Consider the following 27,552-nt stretch of genomic DNA (forward strand, 5'->3'; position numbering starts at 1 on the left):
TAAACAGAGATTCAAAGCCTGACTGGAACCCTAAGGATGAGTGGGAATTAGCCTGTCAAAGGGGACGGGGAAGAGTGTTCCTGGCAGAAGAAACAGCAAATGGTTCTCAGAACATGGCAGGAGATGGGAGTTCAAGGAAGCAAAGGAAGTTTGGTTTGACTGAACTGTGGTTGATATGCTTATCTCCTTTTGTGTTTGTTCACTATTTATTACTGCAAATGGTGCCAGCTTTCCTCTTTCTTCATAGAAACTTCCAGAGCTTTTTTTTCCTGATTCTATTTGACATATATTCTTTTGTGATCCTTTTTATCAACTTTTTATTCTCATTTTAGTTTCACTAGAAGAGTCCAGTCTCCTTTAGCTTCAGCATCTGTCGTATTCTACTGAGCTTGTCGAGATTACCTGACTTGGAACACGGGCTCCTCTGTGGTCATCCACAAGCAACAGTACCTGCTATACCAGAGGCGGTCACTGGGGAGCGCCTGTGCTCTAGCATAGAATTTCCTTTCTGGCCCATTGAGTGAATTTAAATTTTCTGTGGAGAAAGAGGCAACGTATACTGGCATCATTTTTGTAACTCAGGTGTCAGAATGAGAGTCAGCTCTTTCAGGGCAGCCTTCTAATTCCCAGCAGTTTCTACAGCAGGGCTTTTGGTGACGGACTTGGCTTTGATTGCTGGCTCTGTCTTTCAAAATAATGGTTAATTTTAAACAAATTACAGTTAAATAATTTTCTGATTCTTGATTTTCTGATCTGTAAAATAGAGTGAATAATAATATTGATACCTATCTTACATGGTTGTTGTGATAATTAAATGAGATAGTGCATGATAAGTACTTAACAGAATGCCTGCTACATAGTAAGCCTTCAGTGAATGTTAGCTGCTTTTATTATTATTGTTTTTATTGTTGTAGTGGTTGAAATCAATTGTAGGAAAAATAGCAGATCTATGGGTAACTCCCTCTCTAAATAAATTGGACATCAAAAACTTCTGACTAAAATTAGCTACATGCTATGACTGGTCAGAGCACTTTTTTCTTCATTTGGAATCAAAAGGGCTTACACAAGGGTGGCACAGGGGTGAACAGTTTGTCTTGTTTCTTGTATGGACGTTGGTGCCACAAGTTCCTACCTACAAGGGTTCAGACTCCATATCCTGCATTTTAGACCCTCCCTAATCTGAATCCTTCTGTTCTGCGCTGTGTCCCCTTCACTCTTGTTTATGTCATCACTGGCACAAATAAGTCACACACATTCTCACCTCAGAGCTTCACCCATACTGTTTCTGCCAGTGTACTTTCTCTTGTCGTCCTCCTTTTAGCTGTCACCATTCTACTCCTGAAATCCCATGCCCTCTGTGAAGGTGGAGCTTTGGGTCAGGGCCCATCCTTACTCTTCCTTTGTATTTCTCATAGCTTCTTATACATTGCAAGGCATGGTGTTGGCACTCAATGGGTACACCTTAAATAGCATCAAACCATTTCAAAGGGCCTGTATTTTCTTTCTTAGATGTAACTTACCAGCAACCAAGACTTACAGCATGGTATGGAGAACTTCCTTACACTTATTCAAGACTCACTTTGGAACCAAATCCTCACGTATGTTGGAATGTTGTTGTTGGTTTGGTTTTATAGATTGTGTACTATAAATGTAGAGTACTATAAAATAACAGTAAGTTACCTTGCAGAGCTGCATGGTGGTTCCTAGTTCAAAAAATCCTCTGGGTTCAAACACTGAGTTTTTGCGCTTATCACCCTTGATGTGCTTTTGATCCATAGATAAAGAAAGAGGATGAGAAAAAAACTGGAACTAGAGTGAACTAGAACCAGACTCAAGGATTTCAGAGAAATGAATCATTTCTTTTCCTAATCTCCCCTTCCCCAGGCTCTTCTGGCCGTAGCCCTCTGTGTGCCTCCTGATACCTATTTGCTGCGGGGCATAACCCTTATGACTGACCAGTGAGGTCAGAATGTTTCTTCCCACTTCTCAGGCTCTTTTGCCGTTTGTGAAAAAATCCGTGCTTTTCTTGTTGACTTTGTATTCATTCTGTGGTTGCAGTTCTCATACTTCTAACTTACCATTGCTTTGGCTTGTCTCTGCTGCTTCTTTTGTTTTTAAAAATTTCCATGACAGACAGAGAGATTCTAGTATATAAATTAAGCTTGTCCAGATGATGGAATTAAGATCCAAGAAAGAGCTCTCTGTTTAGTCCCTGGAATCTTGCCGTTGGCAAATAATATTATGTTTTTATTGAAAGAGACTTTGAAGGAAATGGAGTTTTGCTTATGGCATTGGAATAAAGAGAAATATGACACATTTAGAGCTTCTAGTAATTTGTTATCATAAACTACCATTTTACTAAAATGTTCAGGGATAAAATATTGACTGAAGGGAACATGGCTTTTTCACATAAAGAGATAGCTGTATGCTCTGGTTTCTACAGCTGCATTTAGAATGTGATCCAGGGAAACGTTGAGACCCTCTATATCTGAAGTTGACTTGGAAACATGAAGAGAATTGAATTAGGCCAATCCAGCATAGACTGCTGGCCATGTTTCTGTCAGAATTAGTTTATCTTCTTGTCAACAGTCATAGCAGAGAAGCTGAGGATTAAACAGCCTGTGGGGAAGAAGTTCTTATTCATTCTAGTTAATCTTTTAGAACAGGATTTCTCAACCTCGGTATTACTGACATTTCAAGCTGGATAATTCTTTGTTTTTAGGGTTATCCTGTGCATTGTAGGATGTTTAGCAATATCCATGACTTCTGCCCACGAGCTGCCAGAAGCACCCCTCACTCAGTCGTGACAACCAAAAATGGCTCTAGACATTGCCAGACATCTGCCAGGGGTCAAAATTGACCTTGGTTGAGAACCACTGCTTTAGAATAAACATAAGGCACAAAGATCTGCTGAGTTGAGTGACCACTTATGCTTGGGGACATTTTGACAACTCTTCAAAAGAATTTTTTAAATGACAATCCTTTTCTTATAATGTAAGTAATATGTGTCTGTTATTGAAAATCTAGAAGCTATAGATAAGTATGAAGAATATTAAAATTTTGGATAATAGTTCCACCTGATATTTTGGTTCCAGTCTTTTTTTTCTTTTTTTTAGGCAAATACATGTAGAGAATTTTTCTATAAAAATAAAATCAATTATTTGTATACTACACTTCATTTTACTATATCATTAACATATTTTAGTATCATTATTCTTTTACAACATTGTATTAATAGGACGTAGTATTCCATAATCTATGTGTAGCATAATTTATTCAAGCAAGCCTCTTTTGTTGGATATTAAGGTTGTCAAATTAGAGTTTTTTAATTTGAATTTGGCTGGCTCATAACTTTGCATTTATTGCTAATAAATTTAGTTTGTATACCATCTGGAACAAAGTCAAAAGTGATGCCTCAGATTTTTTTTCAGGGCGGATTCCCTAATGTGTTACTATATGTGTTGGGGGTACTAGTTTAAAGTTGTTATTACCTCAAGTTTAGTATCCCATAGCACAGGAAGAGATTCAACCATAGGTAATTAAACTCCTTTTTCAAACTAAATCTTGTATGAACCCAATGTATGAAAATAAAAGAGTATCTCGACTGACTGGCAGTCCTCCCAGCTTGACCTCTCCTTTCTCCTGCTGTGATCCCAGAGACATCTCTGTGGTACCTACGTCTCTACAAAACACTGTTTGAAATCCACTGAATAGGCCCTTTTACATTTGTGATTCATATTTTCTCATACTCATTTCCTCAGATGTCTTTTAAGGATAGAATGTATTCACTGAACAGCGAGATGACTCTGAATTTTAATATAGACGTTCACTTCTGAGGGATCTGTATATAGAGTATTGGTTGGAGAGTCTAAGTTAATCCTCTAGTTCATTATTTCCTTTTTTCTCCTTTTCTCCTTCACCACCAAAAATAACCAAGAAAAAATATATATCCACTTAGAAACATAATGCAGATTTGGTGTGTTCACAGTGCTCAGTCCCTAAGCAAGTCAAGGAAGTGCTAATTAGTTTCTCAGTCACATTGCCGAAAAGCTCTCATCATCCTCCTTTACATTCTTGTGTTTCTTGTTAAGTGTATAATTCTAGCATCTGATCTTTATCCCTATGAAGATAAGCTTAAGTCATAAAATAAATAGGAAATACAGCTTGCTAACATTATTATGGAATTTTACTTTGAAACTTATTCTCTTGAACTAACCTATGTTAGTTTAATAACATTTGTTTTCTTGATCTGAGTTTTGTCTGTTATTATTGCTGTTTATTTTTTTAAATCCTCTTCTCAGAGGAGCTGAATAGACATTTTTCCAAGGAAGACATACAAATGGACAACATGAAAAGATGCTCAGCATCACTAATTATTAGGGAAATGCAAATCAAAACCATAGTGAGATATCACCTCATACCTGCTAGAATGGCTATTATCAAAAAGGCAAGAAATAACAAGTGCTGGTAAGGCTATGGAGAAAAGGGAACCCTCATACACTGTTGGTGGGAATTTAAGTTGGTGCAGCCACTATGGAAAACAGTGTGAAGATTCCTCAAAAAATTAACAGTAGAGCTACCATATGATCCAGCTATCCTACTTCTGGTTATGTATACAAAGAATATGAAAACACTAATTTGAAAAGATATGTGCACCCCTGTGTTCATCATAGCATTATTCACAATAGCCAAGATATGGAAACAACCTAAGTGCCCATCAACAGATGAATGAATAAAGAAGATGTGGTATATATATACAATGGAATACTACTCAGCCATTTAAAAAAAGATGAACTCTTAGCATTTGTGAGACCATGGATGGACCTTGCTGGTATTATGTTAATTAAGTCAGGTGGAGAAGGACAAATACCGTATGATTTCATTCATATGTGGAATATAAAAAACTAATAACATAAGTGAACAAACCAAACATGTAGATACAAAGAACAGAGTGGTGGTTACCAGAGGGGAAGGGGCAAAATGGAGGGAAAAATGGATGAAGGAGATCAACTGTATGGAGATGAATGGAAACTAAATTTTTGGTGGTGAGCACGCAGTATGGTATATAGAAATAGAAATATTGGAAGAACCCGGACGAACTTTTTGGCCAACCCATATAACGTTGTACACGTTAAACTTATATAATGTTATAAACCAGTGTTACTTCAATAAAATAAATAAATAAAATTCTCTGCTTAGAATGTAATGCTAATATCCATAACAAGGAATGCCAGCTTTTACCATGATTTCCATGTGACAGGGAAGCTGAGTGATTTCCACATATGCTCCCTGGAAGTTTTACCTGACAATAGTCATGGGATATACCTTATAATGACATTATGCTTTCCTTTGCTGAACATCCATTTCTTTGCTTTCAAACATAGAACGTGGACTTTGAAGGGGTTCCTTATTTTTATTTTATTTATTTATTTTTAAAATTTACTTATTTATATTTTTGGCTGCATTGGGTCTTCGTTGCTGTGTGCAGGCTTTCTGTAGTTGTGGCGAGCGGGGGCCGCTCTTCGTTGCGGTGCACGGGCTTCTCATTGCAGTGGCTTCGCTTGTTGCAGAGCACGGGCTCTAGGCATGCGGGCTTCAGTAGTTGTGGCACACGGGCTCTAGAGCGCAGGCTCAGTAGTTGTGGCTCACAGGCTGTAGAACGCAGGCTCAGTACTTGTGGCACACGGGCTCTAGAGCTCAGGCTCAGTAGTTGTGGCTCATGGGCTCTAGAGCGCAGACTCAGTAGTTGTGGCACACGGGCTTAGTTGCTCCACGGCATGTGGGATCCTCCCGGACCAGGGATCGAACCCGTGTCCCCTGCATTGGCAGGCGGATTCTTAACCACTGTGCCACCAGGGAAGTCCTTGAAGGGCTTCTTTAAAGTGGCAGTTCTTAAAGTAGAGTCTGTAGATCCCTGGAGGAAGTCCACGAAATTCTTTCTGGGAATCCACAAGGTCAAAGTTATTTTTATGGTAATGCTAAGACTAGGTGACATTTTTCACTGTGTTGAATTTGCACTGGTGATACAAAAGTAATGGTGAATAAAATTGCCGGTGCCTTAGCATGAATCAAGACATTGCCACCAAACTGTACTAGTAATCATTGTTTTCTTTACTACCTGCACTTCCAGTAAAAACAAAAACAAAAAAAAATGCTGATTTCACTTAAGGATGTCCCTTGATGAAGCACTAAGCACTATTAGTTTTATTAAGTCTTGATCTTTTTTAATTGTTTGATGAAATGGAAAGTATGCATAAGGCACTCCTGCTACAAACCAAGTATGATGGTTGTCGAGGAAAAACACTTGTGTGATTGTTTAAGCTGTAAGCTGAACGAGCTGCTTTTATCATGGACCATTTTACTTGGAAGAGCAACTGGCACACAGACTAGTTATTCAGACTTGAGTATTCAGCAGACATTTTCTCAAAAATGAATGAAGTGTCACTTCCAGGAAAATAATGGACAAGATTTGTCACTAATGATAAAAGTTGAGATTTCAAGGAAATATTAGGAATTCTGGAAAAACTCATATCTACCACCTTGAGCCTGACCTCTTCCCTTTACTTAGCTTTTTCTGAAGAGATGAGTGGTTTTTTGATTTTTTGATATTGGAGATGATTTTTTGATATTGTATAACGAAATATGTCAGTATTAAAAGGGTCTGCATAACTCAGTGAGCCAATATTTTCCAAATGACCAATGCTTGATGTTACAGAATCATGCAAGATTAAAACATCCATTCAAAGTGCAAGCTAGACCAGTGGATTTAGATGTAACAATATGAAAAGTTTGTTGATATAGTTTCAGATTCCCCATTGCATCTAACCTTTAAGAAATCAGTTCAGTTGAGTTTTGGTGTAATGTCAAAGAATATTTACAATTATTTGAAAAGACTATAAAAGATTCTTCCTTTTTCTAACTACATACCTGTGTGAAGGCAGTTTTCTTCGTATGCTTCAACAGAAATAACATATTGTAACAGATTAAATGCAGAAGCAGATATTAGAATCAACTCTTCTATTAAGTCAGACATTAAAGAGATTTGCAAAACAGTGCCACTCTTCTCACCAATTTTTTGTATTGGAAAATAGTTAATTTTCATAAAATAATACTTACGTTAACATGTAATGAGGTTGTTATTTTTTAAATGAATTAACCAAAAATTAAAATTTTTTTTAGTTTTAATTTTTAATATGGTAACTATTGTAGCTATAACCCATACGTACAGAAGTTCTTGGGGCTCTCAATAATTTTTTTTTTTTTGGCCGTGCCTCACGGCTTGCGGGATCTTAGTTTCCCGGCCAGGGATTGAACCTGGGCCCTCAGCAGTGAAAGCACGGAGTCCTAACCACTGGACCTCCAGGGAATTCCCACCTCAGTAATCTTTGCCAGCGGTGTGAGAACTCCTGTTCTCCAGGAAGCTCTGTAAAGCACTTGAGGTTTCCTGGAGGCAGGACGTAGAGTTCTAACAAGAACCGGTATGAGCTGTGCTGATTGTAGCCCCCAACTACAACCTAAGCTTAGGGGTCATAGCTTCCTAAAGTACGTGTGGCAAGATGCTGAGCGCCGCATATAAACAGAGGTGAACTCGGTGCTCAGGAGGCAGGGCTGTGGCCTCTGTTTAAATCTTCTGTAGTTCACAGCCATGTTATGATTCCATTCTGTAGAATGTTTTTCCCCTCTAGGTTCTGTTTTTAGGAAGTTTGCCACTCTGGAAATATTAAATATTTTTTTTAAAGAGCAGTTCTGCCATTCATGATAAAATAGGAATGGAACAGAGGGCCACCCAGCAGGAGAGTTGTTTCACTCCTCAGACTTCAGTCTGCATCTGCTAACTCTTGGTGGCCCGTCAGCTGTGGTGACAAACCAGGCTTACTGCTCCACACGCTGCCTCAGTGACTTACTGAGGTGACTGCCCTGAGTGTATCGACAGTTGCTTCTCTGCGAGCGTCATATATTTAACGTGGAAAGGATGAGATGGGTGGATAGGCCTGGTCTTCATGGCATTCTGTACCAAATTTAGTACCTTAATAAAAGTGTAGAGGTCAGCTTGCTTCAAAATAGAACTAACAGGAGAGAATTAAACTACTCTTCTAGGCTTACGTTTATTACGTTTCTGGTGGTTTGCTTATTTCCTGCCCCTGTTTATAACATGACTGATTTCGCACTTCCTGTTTTTCCACGTGGCTGCCACCTTGTGTCTTACGTGAACTGTCTCTGCCCCTTTTCTTGGCCTGTTGAATGCAGTGGCATCCTGTGCTGCTCGTGCTGAAGAACCAAATTGAAGAGAACACTGGCCACACCTTCAACTCCTTGCTCTGCAATCTCTACCGAAATGAGAAGGACGGCGTGGACTGGCATAGTGATGACGAACCTTCGCTGGGGAGGTGCCCCGTCATTGCTTCACTCAGTTTTGGTGCCACACGCATGTTTGAGATGAGAAAGAAGCCCCCACCAGTGAGTAGTCTATTTATTCTATGTTCCTCCTGCCATCTAATATTCTGTGAAAAAAACTGAGCTCCTAAAAGGCTCCTGTTTTCAGATTTAGGGGATTGGAGTATGTGTTTTGTTGATGAAACATTTTCAACTGATTGCTTGCCCCATGGTTAACTTTTGACTTCCAAAGAAGCCATTCGTTCATTTACTTATGCAACAGAAATTGCCTGCCGCGTGCCAGGTGCTAGAGGCTTATTTGCATTGGTGGAAAGGACAGACATGGTCCCTGTCCACATGGAAACGGGGGGATACAGATACTACTAATTACTCAAGTAATTGCAATTATGATAAATGCTAGGAAGGAGGGCTTATAAAGGCAAGGTTCAAGTTAGTGGGGGCAAGGAGGCAAAGAAGGGAGTCTCAAGGAAGATACCCCTGAAATCTTAAGTAAGTGTTCTTCATGGCAGTGTTGCCTCTGTTTTATGAGAGAGCATCACATGCATCCTCATTGCCTTCTTAGCCTGTTCCTGAAATCCAGATGGCTCTGAAACTCTTTCAGAGAGGAAATTCAAGCCAGGTTATCAGACAAGCAGTGGCTAAACGGTAGAATAACTTTAGTTGTCCAGCCCAGCTCTTACCTATATTACAAGACATTTGAGGGATATGAGGGCTATTAGTGTTTTTAAATCAAAAAGTGTAGAACTTTAGGACTAAGGTAGATAGAAGGATAGTAGAAACTCTAAGAGCAAATCTCTACCAAATTATCTTATTTCCAGGATTTATGTTTTTTTTCTAACCAAGGTTCCCAGTCATTTTGTTTATAACATTAAACCAGACCCAGTCAGTGTGGAAGGCCTACAAGGCTGTGTTTTGAGTATGACCTAATCTAGACCACATAATTATCAGGCAGTCAGTGCTTGTGTCTCTTCTCCATCAGATATACTTCTTTGGGCTGTTTTTCTGACATGTATTTGGGTTTCCAAGCATGGAATTTTGAAGCATATTGTGTTGTTTTGCATTTATGCCATTAAGCACCTTTCATTGGTATATTTTCTGTTGACTGGGTTTTCTTTGCTTTTGTTTGCACAGAAACTTTAGTCTGTGTTAGTGGGGGATTGTCAGTTGCCAGTGACTTACTGAGTGAACTTGCTCCCTGAGCACTTTGAATAGCCTTCACGGTTTCATTGGCAGTCAGCCTTCTCATGTACCAGGGAGTACCACCTGAGAAACAAGGTATGGTTACGCTTTCATATGTAGGCTTCCACTCAGTTAAATCCCAAGTTCACACATGTGAAGAATTCATCCCGCCCTTAATAAGTCTCCTGTTGTATGAATAGTGGAGAAACACCACGTGTCTCATTTTACACTTCAGACCCTCTTCTCAAGCCAGGCATATAGAACACAAACGTTTTGCCAGGCATGGTCCTGGGAGCTGGGGCTATAGCAATGGATAAGTAAGGTGAAGTCATCTTTCCCCTCCTGGAGCTCCTGATCTGGCCCGTGCTAGTGCTCTGCCTCCCTCCCAGAGTTATCCGTCCAGCTTTCTGATTGGAAAACAAGCTGTAGTGTGTCCAATGTAATCTTTGGTGTAATCCGAGTCTCCGAGTCTTTGCTCTTATTTTCTTTGTTGCCAAGTATTTAAGTATTCAGTTACTGCTTCTCTGTACACGTACATTCACCACCACCACCATCATCCCTTTTTAAAAACATTTTTGGCCTGTTTATAGATTTTAAGCTTAAAAATTCCTAAAGCATGCTTTCTGGATAATTAATTTTGCTGTACCAGCAGTTTCCAACTATTAAGCGTTAACAATGTTCCGGTGCCCAGAATACCGCTATTTCTTTTCCCCTCTAGGCAGTTGAAGGTCTTCATTTTCTCATATAAAAACGTATTCATGGTGATCAAGAGCTATTTCAGTTATGTAATAGGTTCGTGTGTGGATGGAAAATATAACTACCACTTAGCATTGTTTCTGAGGGCAACCATTTGGAGCAAAATCTCTGTGTAAGAGGGACACTGACCATACTTACTGAAACATTGTCTTCTCAAGGCTTCTTAGAGTCTATTTTGGTGAACATGAGTGAAAGCACAGGCCATGAAACATTGAAAATGTGGTTAAGTCCCTTTAATTGTCCACTAGTAGCAGGGGAATCTGCACTATAACTATGGTAGCTGATTTGATGAAACTACAGATCTGACAAGTCAGAAAATTTGTCTGAAACAAAGTTGGCTGAGGAAACAGATTTGGGAAGAAATATAAATGTGTCAGTATGTCAGGTTACTGACTCTAATAAGTTTTGGCTTCCAGCATAGTCTTAACTATGATTGAATTTGATGCAGTTGTGTATTCCTTCAAATCTGGCTTTTGTTTAAGATGGGGAAATTATAATCATGCATTAGTGAATACAGTTTAAAAATTACTTTTTTCCTCCAGAACCCATAAAGTCCGTTCTTGGATAATCAAAACCCAGGTTTAAACTTTTGGAAGGATTTCTTCAAGTTTCTTTAACAGATTTAAAAAATCTTGGGCTCCACAAATCTAGCTAAACTTGAAGTGCAGAAGCCTTTCTTTGAGTTGACATCCTTGGAAATGTATCTTAGAGTACATCCTCTTTATCACAGGATAATGATCCCTCTTCTGAAGGATTGAAAGGAAAAGTTTATTGCAAATCAGTCTACTTTTCTTTCTCAGCTGTGGTGATAGCTTTGAGAACATGGCTTATGATTCATATTGTACAACTCAAAGTAAAAGCATAAAATAGAAAGTATAAATTAGTCTTCTGTGTGGAATTTGTAGGAGTCTTGACTTTCTGTAGCTCCTAGGAACCTGTCTCGCTATGCCACTATAGACTGTAATTTTCATGTCTGTCATCAAGACATTTGGAGTGTGCTAGAGGTTGTGGGAGGGCATCTCTTTCAAAATTCAGTTAGTTTTAAACTATCAGAGGAGAAGAAGGTAATACCTGCTTGACTTGAGTCAAAGTTTCTCACCTAAAGCTGACATAGAGGAATCGTGAGATTGCCTGTACTTCATTCAAGTATGCAGTTTTGAGACAGAAAAGCATCTGTTTGGGGCCACTTTCAAAGAGAATTAGCCTTTTTTTTTTAACATTCAAACTCCTCCACCCCTGCAGCAGCTGTTTGTTTTGCAGTCTGGCACCTTAAGTAGTAGTTCTCTGTAGCTGCTGATCTTCTGAAAGCTGCCCCAGTTCCACACATTGCACTCCTAACAATTTCTCACTGTGCTGAGATGGTAAGGAGACCTTTGTTTCCTAAGCATCAGTGCCCCTCTGATTCATGCAGTTGGCTCAGGCAGCTTCATGCATGCGTCACCCCTGGGATTAAACATTCACGCCTCCAAGATGCCGATCCTCGTTCCCCTGTCCTCTAGTCCAGGTTTGTCAACTCCTGCTCATTCATGTTGATTTTAGAGTCAGTTACCACTTCCTTTAATGATAATAAGGTACTTGGGGGCACAGTAGACTTGCTCTTCCATTCACCCCATCCCTTCTTTTGTTAATTTAGTTAAACGTGAATGAATAGCATCATATCCATCTTCAGGCCAATGTCAGGATACACTGTCTTAAGACGAAAGTAAAGCTTTCCAAATATACCTCAGTAGACATTTTTTAGAAACCAAGAACCTTTTTTTTTTTTTTAACATCTTTATTGGAGTATAACTGCTTTACAATGGTGTGTTAGTTTCTGCTTTATAACAAAGTGAATCAGTTATTTTTGGGCTGCATTGGGTCTTCGTTGCTGCGCAAGGGCTTTCTCTAGTTGCAGCGAGCGGGGGCTACTCTTCGTTGTGGTGCGCGGGCTTCTCATTGTGGTGGCTTCTTTTGTTGCGGAGCGCGGGCTTCAGTAGTTGTGGCTTCCAGGCTCTAGAGCGCAGGCTCAGTAGTTGTGGTGCACGGGCTTAGTTGCTCCGTGACATGTGGGATCTTCCTGGACCAGGGCTCGAACCCATGTCCCCTGCATTGGCAGGTGGATTCTTAACCACTGTGCCACCAGGGAAGCCCCAAGAACCTTTTTTTATTCTCCCAAGCTGGGCTCATTAAAGCTTTTCTACGCTCGTGTCCCAAACCCAGTTGTACTTTTCAAACTGCATCATGTCCCTGTTGTAAAGATTAGTCTGGTTCTTTTCCCAGTATAGTTTTAATTCTGTACTGAAAAACAAGCTGGAAAAGGAACTACAAAAGCCATTTGGCAGGCTGCTATTTCTCTGTCGGTTACCATAGAAACAGTGATGGCTGAGTTGGGGGGTGTGGGTATTAGATAATAGGAAGTTTGTGATGCACTGAAGGTTTGGATACCAAAAGCCTTGTTTTGTAGAAAATTACCCGTGCGTAAGCTCTGTCCTTCATCAGCTGAATCCTGAAAACGTGAGGGGCTTCTGTCCATCTTGAGGTGATTGAGTTGAGGCCCGTTGGACATTTCTCTAACCATTCCTCTCTCTAGCACCTTCTGAAGGATGTGAACTCTGTTCATATCACCAAAAGAGTTGGTTGTAAAACCACTTGTAATGGTAGAGGTTCTGAGAGTTCCCAGTGCGTTTGGGTTCCTAGTACCTCCCTTGCTAATTGGTTTTTTACACACTACTGGGAAGAGTGGAGTATGAAAAGGTCAGTTTGATCATAAATACCAATATTTTTCCAGGACTGTGGAAGAAGTGAGGATATTGGAATCCAAAATAATATAAACTGACTAGCTTACATTTGAAAATTGGATGAACTGGACTGTGTAGTATTTCATGGAGTGGTGACTGAACTGCCACCTCAGCCAGAACCCCCGCTGAGGCTCTTCCGGGCATCCACACTTCTCATTAGTCCATCTTCTGATTACAGCATCTGTTCTGAGAAATTACAAGACCTACCTGAAAGAAATTGTTGATAACCATCATCTTTTTAATACATTCCCTAATGAAGTTTAGAAAATCAGGGTTTGTTTCCTATTTCTGTTATTGACGTTTGTAAAAAGCACTTATCCGCCTCATTTATACTTACTCCTTTTTTGTAAATGGGGATGATAATTGGGAGCTACTTTATGGGAGTAATAGAGAAGTTTTCCTGTGAAAGGCACCATGAAAGTTGTTGCAGTAATCAGTGAATTTTTAAGCTGTTATAAATGGTGGTTGCTACGGTGACTTTCAGATGTGGAAATTGAAAAAGAAAATGAACAGCCAACCTCCAAGTTTGCCTTGGCCTGTGAATGGCATTCACTGAGGGAGTACAAAGGAGACTCTGAGAGGGTAAAGTGGCCTGTGGGTCAGGAATGGTGACTGAGTTTTTGAGCTCCTAGCTGTAGGGTCATGCAGTGGTTTGGAGAGCGTGAGTGAGTGAGTGGGAAATTAATTTGTGCATGTTTAAGCAGATAAAGATAAATAGTCCTGGTAGGACCTGAATTCTCTACCGACACGAGATCTTTTGGGAGTTGGAATCATCATTTGCTTCCTTGGGGCCTTGTCTCAGGCTAGAATGCATGTCCTGACTGCCACTGGGAATAATTAATTTTTGCAGAGAGCCTCCCAGTTTCGTATTGCCACCGATAGTACTTTTAGTCTTGGGAGAACAACCTTTTCCAAAGTGATTCGTCAAGTTTCTGTGTGCCCCAATTAGGTATGGGATCTGCTTGCAGACTGTTTTTTAAACGTTGTCCCAATGGTAGAGTTTTTTTCTCTCCCCTTTGCCATACTCTAAAAAACTGTTCCTAAGCCTTCTGGTAATTTTTCCGTCTTTCATAAGCCACATTTTCATGGTGGGTGACTGCTTAGCTGAGGCAGAAAAGAGCTTAGTGAGTTTGAGGAAGGAGGAGAAGGCCCCACAGTGGAGCAGAGTGAGCAAGCGAGGAGAGTAGCAAGTGATGAGATGGGAGGAGTGGGCCAGCGCCAGAGCATGCGGAGACTCATGCGCCTCAGGAAGGAGCGGATTTTATTTTAAGTACATCAAGAAACCATTGAAATGTGTTAAGTACAAGAGTGACATGTTCCGATTGAAATTTTACAAGGTCAGTTGCTGCTGCGTGGAGCTCGGGCTAGATAGGAGCAAGAGGGGAAGCCAGGAGACCAATTAGGAGGTTGTTATACTTCCTGGGACCAAGGCAGAGAAGAAGGGAGGTGGACAGCTTTAATGACAGGAGCTCAGAGGAGCAGGTATTTTTAAGAGAGGCATGGGAATAATGGTCTGAAAGTGTTAATAAGGAGTATCCCCTGGCTCTATAGATATGAGAGACGTGATCAGCTTCCACAGGAGAGAGAGTTTCAGGGAATTTGGAATCTTCTGGAGGGACCTAGTTCTTGATTAGGACAAGGAAGTAGAGGGAACCTTCAGAGCACATGAGGCTGAAGATCTAGGGGGGTGTTTGCTCATCACTGAATGAGAATTCCAGCGGACACAGTGGAAGGGCGCAGGGTTGGGTGTGGGAGATTATGTCTGATCAGGTTATGTCCCGGAATGGTTTGGGAATGAATGTTCTGATTTAATGGATGACTGGAGAACCCTGCACTTTTGCTGGTGACTGGGGTCAGCTGGATGTCAGGCTTCATGGAATTTGTTCTGTATGCTCTTCGAGGAAGGAGAGTGTTTATTTCTGGTGCTACAGTGTTGAGTGGAAGCTCTTTCAAAATAGCAGTTCCTTTAAGTTGCATTTCTTGGAAACATTATGTCACCAAGAATGGCATCTTCATTACATTAAGGCACATTCAGTGTGGCTAGAATGACTGTAACAGTCAGTGTAAAGCCAAGCTTGTTTTTGCTTAAATTCAGTAACTTCTGACCCCCACCCCACCGCCGATACTATATCAACAACAAACCTGAACAACAAACGCTGTCGGCAGGTGTTTCACTGTAAACTGCATTTGCCTTTTACATTCACTGGGTTTGCCCGGCATAGGATGATTGATTGCACGTGCCAGTCCCTCATGCTTAGTATTCTCCCTCACCTCGCTAGAACCTTCCATGCCAAATCCATGTCAAAAGTCAGGAAAAGAGTTTGATAAAAACCCAAAGATTTGTGTGTGACAAGCGAGCTCAAAACTGTTTTGAACAGATAACCTCGGTCATTTCAAATCTATGTTTTTCCAGCTAGCCTCTTCCTTTAGCAGATCTTATTTCAGAAACAGCTGCTTCTTTTTCTAAAGTAATGTTTTTCAGATTGATGTTGAGGATGCCATCTTTGCAAGCGTGGTTTGAGTCAGCAGACTAACTGTAGAGATGACTTTGTGGGGTCCTAGCTTTTTTCTGTCTCCATAATTTCCATAACTAATATGTTTTATTTATGTCAGATTTAAAAGATACATTACCACTATGAACAAAAAATCCAGCTGTGTTCTTACATCAGCGCTGTAGGAACAACTTTTCTGTCCAAATATAGCTGCAAGCTTTGATGATCGATGAAGCCGTCTAGAAGCCAGCCAGGTTCTCAAGGGCAAAGCAACACCACAATTTGATTGGGAAAACAAGCTGGAAAGAAATGATTAAAAAAGAGGAGAGGGGAACATTTTGGCATGGCCATAGGTTGGGAGGTAGGGCAATTAAAGGGACACTTGGCTCCAGCAGGCTAAGTAGCTGTAGCACATGCTGGCATTTAGTTTTCAAATATCATTTCAGTTTGCTAAAAAGCCTTGACCATACTTGTCAAGCAGCTGTACCATGTATCTGATTCTTGGACTGGAGAGCTAGGGAAATTCCTATTCTATCTGTTACCATCTTGAGAAAACCCTTTGCTTGATTCTGCAGGCACTCTAACATCTTGGTTTTTTCTTGATTTTGAAGCACGGATTCTGGGATAAGTTGTCTCTATCTGCAGTTTCCCTTGCCTACAACTTAACTTACTTTTGGAACACCTGCTCTCTAGCTCCATCCCACCACACTGCTAATATACTATACCACTGTCCTAAAGAGCGAGTACTCTGGCCTTTTCTCAGTCATCATTCTCCTCTTCTTTGTAACGCTGGTCACCAGTGTCCAGCACCTCTCTGCCTGAAACTTAGCCATCTGTTAGCTGCCTTTTCTTTCTCTTATTGGCTTCTGAAATATTATATTATCTTAGCTATTCTCACACTTTTCTCATTGCTACTTCTCTGCCTCCTTTGAGGTTTTTTTCCCTTTACACCCCTTAAATATGGATATTCAAGGTTGTCTTCGATTCTGTTATCTTTGTCTACATTACCTTTTAGGAAATTATGAGCTAGCAGTAGATTGTAAATGCTGTATAGGCAAGGTCCACTTCTGTCTTGTTTATCATTACGTCCCAGCATTAGCACTGTGTGTGTGTGTGTGTGTGTGTGTGTGTGTGTCGGGGGGGGGCGGTATTTTGTTGAATAAGTAAATAAATGGGATTTCATTTGTTCTTATGACTTCAACCATTTCTTCTTTGGTGGAGCAACTTCTAGATCTTATTTCCAGCTTTGACTTTTATCTCAGGTTCTAGTCATCACTTTGTACATGTTCACGAGACATTTCCACTTATAACAGCATGTGACGTCTAACCTGAAATTGTAAAATTAGATTTATTGTTGTTCTCTCAGAAAACTCCCCAGTTTCACCCACCCATAAGGCCGTTTATGTTCATGATGTCACTATTCTCTTGGTCAGGTTTACATTGTAAGTTATTTTCAGTTCTTTCCATTCTCTCATTTTAATTGTTTCCATTCCCAAATCTTCTTAGTTCTTTCTTGAAATGTCTGAAAAACTTATCCTTCTAACAGCAGCTTCATTCCAGGCTCTTTACCACACGTCTAAAATACTAAAATGACCTTTTTCCACCCTGATATCTTTAATGCTAATCTTTCCTCCCTAGTTCTGTCTGATATCCAGATGCCAGATATTTTCAGGAACAGCTCATTTTTTTTTTCTCTCTCTCCCCCGCCACTCCTGCTCACAAATATTAATTGAGCACCTACTATGTGTCAGGTACTATGCTCAACTTTGCGGATATAGCAGTAAATGTGGCAGACATGGACCCTGCCCTCATGGATGTCACAAGAGCTAGAAGATAATCAAATGAATGGAGAGACATAATTACAACTTGTGGTTAGAGCTCTGAATTTAGATTTTACTCTAAATGCAATGGGAATAAATGAGGTTGTGACATGCTCTGGTTTGTATTTTTAAAAGAGCTCTCTGGCTGCTGTGTGAAGAATAATTCAGGCAGAGGCAAGAGTAGGAGACTAAATAAAAGGTTGTTTCAGTATTTTTAGTGGGAGACTGCTGATTTGGACTCAGATGGTGGCAGTGGGGAAGAACAAAGTGAATGAATTTGAGGTATGTTTTGGAGGGTGAACCAGGTTTCTGGCTTGAGCAGTTGGTGGATGGAGGTGCTGTTTACTCAGTGGGAGAAGGAGCAGGGGGTTTTGCATTTTATTTTGCTCTTATTTAGGGAGGGTCTGTAGAGGGAATCAAGAGTTCCTTCTTCTACATGGTATGTTCGAGATACTTGAGACCTCCAAATGTAAAGTAGGACATTGGCTATGAAGTCTGGGCTTCACATGACAGGTCTGTGCTAGAGGTATCATTTGGGAATTGTCAGGATAACAACAACAATAACAACAGTAAAGGGATGGTGATCAATAACAAGTGTATAGTACTGACTCTGTGCCTGGCTTTGTTCTAAGTGCTTTACATGCAGCCTCCAGTAATCTTGTCAAGTTGATAGTGCTGTTATCCCCATGGTACAGGTGAGGTGGCTGAGGCACCGTGTTCCATCACTTGCTCCACATTGCACAGACAACTATTTGTTGAACTGAATTGAAACTAATAATCTAGATAGTATGTAAAGCTATGGAATTGCACCATTATCAATTCAGGGCAAAAGAATAGAGAAAGAGGAGCAGAGAGCCAAGATTGAGCTCACTGCTTTCATCACTTTGTTTTCCAACTCAAAAGTCTTTATTTGCTCCTACTGGCACAAATCGTAAATGTAAACTCCTCAGCCAGACTGTCAAATCTTTACATAATCTATGCCCCACCAACTTTGGTGTCTCAACTGTTTCCTGTGCGATTGCACTATTCTGCTGAACTATGTCTTTGCTCCTTAGGCATGCTCTCCACCTTCTCATTAACTTAAGTCCTCTCCAGGCTTCAAAGGCCCACTGTAGCCTCGAAGCCTTTCCTGATGCCTCCAATGAAGAAACTAATAATAGTTAGTGCATGTCGGGTGCTTCCTGTGAGTTTGGGAAATGAGAAACAGGTAGCGGCTTCTACTTTGTTTTGTTTGACCTTTCTGCTCATTTGTGTTTTGTTTTTATAAGCATCTTCTTAGTAAAAAGATGGAAAAATTTCTAGTAAGTAGCTCACCTAGGAGATCAGAGATGACTTGGAAAACCAGATGTCTCACTGTTGACTAAGACCATTAATTTGGAAGCATATTTTGCGTCCATGGCCTTTTCTGATTGCGTTGGGATCGCTGAGATTAAGAAGATGATACTTGAAGCAGCATATCTGTCCTGAGCTTTGTTTCAGGCACTACCATGTGGAATGGCAAAGGAGCATCAAAGAAGGCTGGCAGATAACATGTGGCCTTGCTTGGGAGCTTACGTAGGATGACGAGACATGGGCATAAAAGAAAGAGTCGTGTGAGGGGTCCACCAGCGGCTCAGTTGGGCAGCTCGTAAGCGGAAACTGGTCCTCAGACTTGTTTTGTTTATATACTTCCCAGGGTTTTTAAAGAAACTGAGTTAGTTGCCAAAATTTATAACTCAGGAGATTTCATGTAAAAATCCCGTTATCAGTTTCCCTGGAAAACCCAGAAGATGGGGCAACTCCAGGGGAACAGTAAGGGAGCTGCAGAGTGGCTCCCACCTGCACGCAGGCCCTGTGCTCTCTAGTTCTCCATGGTCCCCACGCCCCACTGTGTTGCACCTGGCCCGCGCCCCTTGTTTATGCTACTTGCTGATGTTTGTGACCCTTACAGTATAGTCAGCGTGCCATATAATTCAGATAGGAAATAATTACAGGATTTCAGAAGAAAGAGAGAGAACTTTGGAGAGACAGCAAGGTGGAAAAAATACAGGCTTTAGAGCTAGGCAGAGATCTAAGTTCAAATACTTGCCTACCTGCCTCTAGCCAGCCCTTTGCCTTAGAAACGTACTTTCCCTCCAGCTTCCTTTGCTTATAATACAAAGGAGAATATCACGTCCCTTACAGGGTTGTGGTGAGAATTAGCACTACTGGGTACAAATTGTCCCTAACATGCCTGGTACTTTAGCAGCGTACACCATGGTTGATCATGTCCAGAAAGTCTAGCAGGATGCCTTGGTTTAAGTACCTGGAAATTGTTATGAAAAGACACTTGGGGCAGGGAAGTGGGGAGCCAACTCTAGGTGGATTAAAGAGTTAAATCTAAAAAATATAGACTTTTTTTTTTAACTGAAAGGAAATGCAGTTGTATATTTAAGTTTCCTGAAGATGGGGGGAAAACCATGAAGGAGAGCCAAAGAAAGATCAGTAGAGTTGACTGCAAAACTTTTTGAGCTATTCTGTGTTAAATATCATAAATGCAGTTAAAAGGCAAATAGCAAATGAAAAAAATATTTATAGAAAGTATAACAGAGGGAAAATATCTTACTATACATGGTTACAGATCAATAAGAAAAACATTAACACCCCATAGAACGATGGACAAAAGACACGAAGAGAGTTTACAGTAGAAGAAATGCAGACAGCAAATAGCCATGTGCAAAAACGGTGAACTTGGTTAGTAATTAAAGAACTCCATGTTTGAAGAATGAATTGCCATTTTTCCCTAATTTTTTTTTGCCAATTGATAACGTTCCATACTGGTGATGCGCTCAGAAGGCAGGTGCTGTCACATTTTCTTGCTGGAATTATAAATTGCCACAACCTTCTTAAAGCAGTTTGGTGTATAAATCAAAGTGCCTTCAAGTTCAACTGGACCCTTAGATCCAGTTATTCCACTTTAAAGAGTATATCCTAGAAATATACTCAGAGATGTTTAGCCCAAGATCTACTTGCAGTAGGTTTTCCTTTCCTTTCTTTTTTTTTTTTTTTTTAAAGTATTACTGGTATATTAAAATCTCTGTTTCCAATCATGTGTACCTAACTGCTATATCCTTAGCACTAGCATAGTGCCTAACATATGTAGGTGGTCAAAAAATAATTTGTGAGTTTTAAGGAGGAAGGATGTGTTCATACAAAGGAATATTATACAGCCATATTATAAAAATACATTACATCTAAGATGTAGAAAATGCTTACAATACAATGTTAAAAATGAGTGCACGATTGTATGTGTAGAATATTCCCTGTGTATGTGTTGTATGAATTCTGGATGACGGGATTAAAGGTGATTTCTATATTTTCTTGGTGCTTTTCCTCAGTCATTCAGGACATATTTATTGATATGTGTGATAGGCATTGAGCGTATTTCAAAAGGGAAAGACAGCCTAGCCCTCCCCTCATGGAGTTTGTTATCAGAGATAAAGAAAGCAGACATTGAACAGGTAATTACAAGTGTGTCAGTTACTCTAGTGAACTTATGTTACTTTTATAGTAGGAAAAAAAAACTATGCCAATGATGATTTTCAAGCACTGATGTTTGTATTGGCTTGGCCAAAAGGTTCGTTCGTTTTTTTCCATAAGATGGCTCTAGTAGCACCTAGTTGTCTTTAACTTCATTTGAAACAATTTTGTTAGATTGTATTGTGACAGCTGTCATATCAGTGTGCATTAAAAAAAAAAATCAAAACTGGTGAATTTTTGTGTAGCCATTTTAATATTAAAGATGGGGGAAGCAACATTTTCAACATATTATGCTTTATTATTTTAAGAAAGGTAAAAACACAACTGAAACACAAAAAATTATTCATGCGGTGTATGGAGAAGGTGCTGTGACTGATCGAACATATCAAAAGTGGTTTTCGACGTTTCGTGCTGGAGATTTCTCGCTGGACAATGCTCCACGGTCGGGTAGACCAGTTGAAGTTAATAGCGATCAAATCGAGACGTTAATTGAGAACAATCAACGTTATACCACGCAGGAGATAGCTGACATACTCAAAATATCCAAATCAAGCATTGAAAATCATTTGCACCAGCTTGGTTATGTTCATCGCTTCGATGTTTGGGTTCCACATAAGTTAAGCGAAAAAAACGTTGACCGTAGTTCCGCGTGCGATTCTCTACTTAAACATATGGAAATGTTCCATTTTTAAAACAAATTGTGATGGGCAGTGAAAAGTGGATACTGTACAATAATGTGGAACAGAAGAGATCGTGGGGTGAGCAAAATGAACCGCCGCCAACCCCACCAAAGGCTGGTCCAAAGAAGGTGATGTTGTGTATATGGTGGGATTGGAAGGGAGTCCTCTATTATGAGCTCCCCGGAAAACCAAGTGATTAATTCCAACGTATACTGCTCCCAGTTAGACCAACTGAAAGCAGCACTTGACGAAAAGTGTCCAGAATTAGTCAACAGAGAATGCATAATCTTCCATCAAGATAGTGCGAGACCACATGTTTCTTTGATGACCAGGCGAAAACTGTTACAGCTTGGCTGGGAAGTTCTGATTCATCCGCCGTATTCACCAGACATTGCACCTTCGGATTTCCATTTATTTCGGTCTTTACAAAATTCTCTTAATGGAAAAAATTTCAATTCCCTGGAAGACTGTAAAAGGCACCTGGAACAATTCTTTGCTCAAAAAGATTAAAAGTTTTGGGAAGATGGAATTATGAAGTTGCCTGGAAAATGGCAGAAGGTAGTGGAACAAAAGGGTGAATACATTGTTCAATAAAGTTCTTGGTGAAAATGAAGTGTCTTTTATTTTTACTTAAAAACCAAAGGAACTTTTTGGCCAACCCTATAATTTCTAAGACACCTTTTTTAGGACAAGAAAGGCGCAATTACATGAAAAATCTACATAGATCTCATACAGTGTGAAGTTTCCTTTCCAATGAAAAGAAAAATGTTTAAATTTCTTATCTGTTGGGTGGTTTGTAGTGATATAACAATATACACCCAGGCTTTTTTTTTTCCTAAATAGCATTTTTTTAAAAATATTTATTTATTTGGCTGTGCCGGGTCTTAGTTGTGGCATGCGGGATTTTTATTTGCGACATGCGGGCTCCTAGTTGCGGCATGTCGCATCTAGTTCCCTGACCAGGGATTGAACCCTGGCCCCCCTGTGCTGGGAGTGTGGAGTCTTAACCACTGGACCACCAGGGAAGTCCCTAAAGAACATTTTTCTAAAGGAAACTGAATAGGCTGAGATCTTGGTGAGAGTTGTGGAACTTTGGAAAACCCCAGCATTCACTGGAAATTATAATTAAGCATTCAAATGAATTGGCTATGGTTGGGGAGGGAGTGAGAATGTTGATTAACATTAATATAAAAAAAATTTTTTTTTTTATTTTTCCATCTACTTGTGAGGTTTCAAGGGTGTGGGAAACCAAGACTATCAACAGCAAAACCCACCCTGTAGACTGGCTGTGACCCTAAAAGTTTCTTTTGACTGGGATTGGGAATGGAAAATTTTATCCTAAGCCATGGCTTTTTAATGGGTGTGTTTTGTTTTGTTTTGAAGAAAGACCTGAGTAAATCAGAAGGGTTACAGAGCCGTGTTTGGGTAACTTAACCATGCTTAATGGCTGTGAGTGCATTCCTCTAAACAGTCTGAACTGTGCTTCCACTGTCGCTTATCCATTTATCAACTGAGCCCTTAGGCTTAGCCACGTGAGCTCCTCTGGCCTTTTATCTGCTTCCTCAGTGGATAAAGTCTCTGTGTATCTTGGTTAAGTTAAAGCGTGGCTCTTTGGTCTGTTGCTGCTCTGGTCTCGGGGAAGGAAGCATTCGTGAGCTCTGTGTTGCCTCCGTAGAATTCCCTGCCCTCCTTTCTGTCTCCTTCTGTGAATTAGGAATGCACTTCCTAAGCCAAGGGTGTTGGAAGGAACAAATAACAAGCAGCAAAGTAATGACATCACCTCTCGCTGTGAGTGTCCTGGTATCACTGTCCCCTTCAGGGACTGATGAGAGTAGCTCCCTGCCAAGTGAAGGCTCACCCTCTTTTGCTCTTTGGAACAACTAATGGTTATACTGGATGTAATGTGTTTCAAACCAACCTGAGGCTTTCTCTCATTTGAAAACCTCAGATCTTAGGAACAGTGAGGGAAATGTGGCTCTGCTGAACGTCACTTTCCGTCCATGCTGATATTTCCCTCTTGCATTTGGAATTCTCTTTCACTTGCTGGGTCTATTCCTGCTGCATGTTTCCAGGTGGAATTACAGTGCTCCCCTCTTCTCTTCCACTGGCCTTAGCACTCCCTCCTCCCCAATAATGGTGTTTGTTTTTTTTTTCACGTTTGGAAAACCGTAAGTAGTTCCATTTATTTGGAGCACAGGGTGCCTGTGAGAGAGATGTAGGAGCTGAAACTAAAGAGAAGGAGCAGGCGGGTCATCAAGAGCCTTGGGTGCCAAGCTCATGGATTTGAACTTCATCCTGAAGCCTTTGGGATGTCATTAAAGTATTTTAAGCAAGGGAGAGGAATTCTGAGATCAAATTTGCATTTTATTACAGTGGCTCTGGCAGAGCAACACTGGATTAGAAAATGCTGGCTCTTAACTTTTCTAACTTCTCCAAATTACTCCTTACACCTGTTCCCTGGGCTCACAGACCTGTGTACACGGGGTGGGGCTTGGTTTCTTGGCCTCTGGGCTGTTGCACGTACAATTCCTTCTTCCTAGAACATGCTTTTCCTCCTTAGTGTATTTTTTTTCTTTTTTTAAATTGAAGTGTAGTTGAGGTACAATGTTATCCCAATAATGTTTTAATGTTCTAAGAGATCTTCATCTCAGGATTCTCTTCCTGTTGTGTTAAGTGTCTTTCCTGTCCACTGCACTCTCCTGTCTTAGTGTCTGTGCTTGGTTTATAGATTAAGGCCCCGTTGTACTTCTGGATTATATAGAGGGCAGCAACAGTTCTGTTTCTAGCTGTGTTGAACCTTGATCTGGTAACTGACTTTACAGCCTAAATCAAGGAGCCTTGGACCCTCTGATCTCATGAACGATGCATCCCTTCTGATATCTTTTCTTCAGGAGAACATACGTCTCCTCTGTCTGGAATACTTTTTTTCAGAGAGCAACCTTTTGCTTTTCTGAGATGGAGCTGGGCTACCTGAGGACAGGGTCACCTTCCCACTGGTTGGCTGAGGGGTCAGAGGTAAATGTTTTGGTGCTTACTTATTACTGGAAGACAAAAGGTGGCAGACACAAAATCAATCACTGAGACCAAAAGTTATTTCAAACATTGCTTATATCTTCTGCTTATAAAGTTACGACAGTGCTTGACAAAGTCACTGCCAAGGGCTGGGGACTGGAACCTAGACTGTTTATGAAAGTTCATTTTGTTTTGATTTTGATTTTCCTGGGGAAAATCATTGTAAACAGTTACATTCTCAGAAGCACCCCTACAATAATAAACATAAACACAGCATTGCAGTGAAATTAATCCTGTAGTAACCCAAATGTAATCTCTTGCATTGGAAGTGAAGCAGATGAATGGACGAATCTGCCCAGAATGGAGGTGAAGAAGTCAGGAAACTTGGGTCTGTCCCGGTCTCAATTCTTGACGTTCTCTCTGTTGCTGTGAGCAAGGAAGTTGTTTAATGTGCCCCTTTGTCAGTGGTGGAGGAGGAGTTAAACCACCTGTTGGCCATATTGCAGCCCGTGCTGGGAGGCTTCATTACGTGTTGGACGTGAATTGACTTTGAGTTCTGGAAGAAAGGGGCAGTGTAAATACGGGCATTTGTATCCTAGGTGCTCAGGAGTTACGATCCATTCTCAAAGGCTTACACAGCCAGTCTCAGTTTAGCAGCACTATTCTGGTCACAGAAGAGCTCCCTTCTTTGAGAAAAATCTTGTTGTTGACTGTTGTGGAAAGAAACAAGAATATATCTCCAAAATACCAAACTAGCTATAGGAAGAGTTGTGACTAGTTTTAACATAGGTACCAATTAGTGAATTAGCATAAATTATGAAAAGGGGGTCAAAACTCATCACACCATGTCTTGTTTGAAAGCCTATTCTCCTAACACTGTGTCAAAACACATGGCACAGAATAAGGCAGATGTAAAGAATTATTGTATAAATGACTTTGAATTCCTTCATAGGCCAGAATGTGCTTTTCTGTACTTTGGATGCTGATAATACTAATACTAATAGCTGTTATGCTGTACCTAATACGTACCAGTCTCCAAGTAATTCACACATATGTAAGTTGAGGCTCACAGCAGCCCTGTGTGGCAGGTACTCTCGTCATCCTCATTTTACAAGTGAGTAAATTCAGGAACAGAGAGGTGAAGTAACCTGCCTAAGGCCAGTCAGCCGCCAAGTGACAGAACCAGTAAATGAAGCCCTGCGGTCTGGCTGAGTGGAGGCTGGCATTTCTTTGATGACCAGTGTCATGTTCTGTTGAAGCATCTTGATCACACAAGCAAAACAATTCAGTGCAATGAATGCTGTTTTCTAGGAAGAGCATGGAGACTACACATACGTGGACAGAGTGAAGATACCCTTGGATCACGGGACCTTGTTACTCATGGAAGGAGCCACCCAAGCAGACTGGCAGGTGAGAACATGCAAGTAACGTGGATTTGCTGTCATGTAGAGGCAGTTTCCTGACTGGCTTACGGTTATTAATTTCTATATCAGACGTGGTGAAAAGCAAGTGGCTTTCATAATGAGCAAGAGGCAATAAACTGACATCTTTTCCAAGGGGTTTTGATTCTACTGACAGTCAAAATGGCCCTCTACAGCAGCGGTGTCCACTAGAACTTCTTGTGATGATGGAAATACTCTGTATCTGTGTAGCCCAATGTGGTAGCCACTATACACATGACTGTTGATCTCTTGAGATATGGCTAGTGTGCTGAAGAACTGAATTTTTAATTAATTTAGAGCTTCAGGCAGCCAGTGGCTAGCATATGGGGCTGCACAGCTCCATAGCTTAGGCCAGGCCATTCTTAAGGTGTGCAAATTAAGAACCCTTAGCATGAGAGGGGAATCTCATGCCTGTCTGTGATCTCAGCCAGTTATGTGTTCTCTTTTGAGCTTTGGAAAAATGGCAGGAGGCTGAGAGGAAGAGCAACACTTAGAAAAAATGAAACTGTCTCCCTGTGAGGGTGCTGACATATCACAGTGAGGGTGGTGATGGAGATTTGTTTCAGAGAAGAAGACCTTTCTCCACAAGACTTAGAAGAGCTATTGCTGCTCATTGAAGGGAGATAAAATTGAAACATGTCTATGTCCTCATAAATAAGTTTTAAATTGCTTTGGAATAAAAGTGTAAGTGTGTGTATGTCAGAGTTATTCATATTTCCATTTAGCATCGAGTGCCCAAGGAGTACCACTCTAGAGATCCAAGAATAAACTTGACCTTTCGGACAGTTTATCCTGACCCTTGAGGGGCGCACTGGTGATGTGAGGTCTTGGAGAGGGAAGCTGTGCTGAGACTGAGCAAACCTTCCACCATGAAGAAACTTCCGGAGACTGGTCCAGCTGCTCTCATGGCGTGGCTGTTTGGAAGATGAGGATGGGATTTGCTTCCCAGCTTGGAGTCCTATTAAATGACAGCCTGCAGTTCATGTTTGTAATATGTTTACTGTGGGAACAGTAATCCCTAATCATGTTTTGAAATCACATATTTTCTTTAGGCAAATTAAAAACTGCTGTGGCTGTGTTCACAGATGATTTTGTCCATAAGCAGTTTTTTTTCTGCCCTCTCCCGCTTCATTTGAAGAAATATGAATGGACTTTGCCTCCGGGGTAAATCCACACATGTTTGTTCCTTGTGCCTTTAGCAAAGTGGAGATATAAATATGAGTCAGTGACTCTGGAGCCTTCCGTAGGCAGACAGCTGCTAAAACCCAAACAGAGCTTTGTTGAAGTCTGCCTTGACTCCTGAACATCTTGGCTTGTGTGCTATTGTAATGCAAAGCTGCATATTCTGGGAGCACTTTATTTAACTGAGTCTCCTTGCCTGTCCATCTTCCCAGGAAATGCTCAGACAGGTTACAGGCCTCTGAATAAAGAGCAGAGGTGGTATTCTCCAGTGCATCTCCAAGCAGCCACCTGGACTACTTGAAATACAAGAGAAAACTGTC

At 40.7% G+C, this 27,552-nt stretch overlaps 1 protein-coding gene across 3 annotated transcripts in view; it reads left to right on the forward strand.

Annotated features, from left to right (window-relative positions):
* The window catches only part of ALKBH3 (alkB homolog 3, alpha-ketoglutarate dependent dioxygenase), a 53,055-nt gene that overhangs the window by 8,622 nt on the left and 16,881 nt on the right, over positions 1-27,552 (forward strand). For 2 of the 3 annotated variants that reach the window (XM_082410571.1, XM_082410572.1), the window contains exons 7-10: positions 1,510-1,598; positions 8,248-8,457; positions 25,920-26,018; positions 26,776-27,136. In XM_082410571.1, coding sequence (XP_082266697.1) covers positions 1,510-1,598; positions 8,248-8,457; positions 25,920-26,018; positions 26,776-26,853 — 476 coding nt within the window. In that variant the 3' untranslated portion in view covers positions 26,854-27,136. Of the gene's footprint in view, positions 1-1,509; positions 1,599-8,247; positions 8,458-25,919; positions 26,019-26,775; positions 27,137-27,552 lie in introns of those variants that run through there. The other variant, XM_082410570.1, reaches the window with a different exon arrangement.

Source organism: Balaenoptera physalus, assembly GCF_965194825.1.
Source record: "Balaenoptera physalus genome assembly, chromosome: 10".
NCBI classification, from domain to species: Eukaryota; Metazoa; Chordata; class Mammalia; order Artiodactyla; family Balaenopteridae; genus Balaenoptera; species Balaenoptera physalus.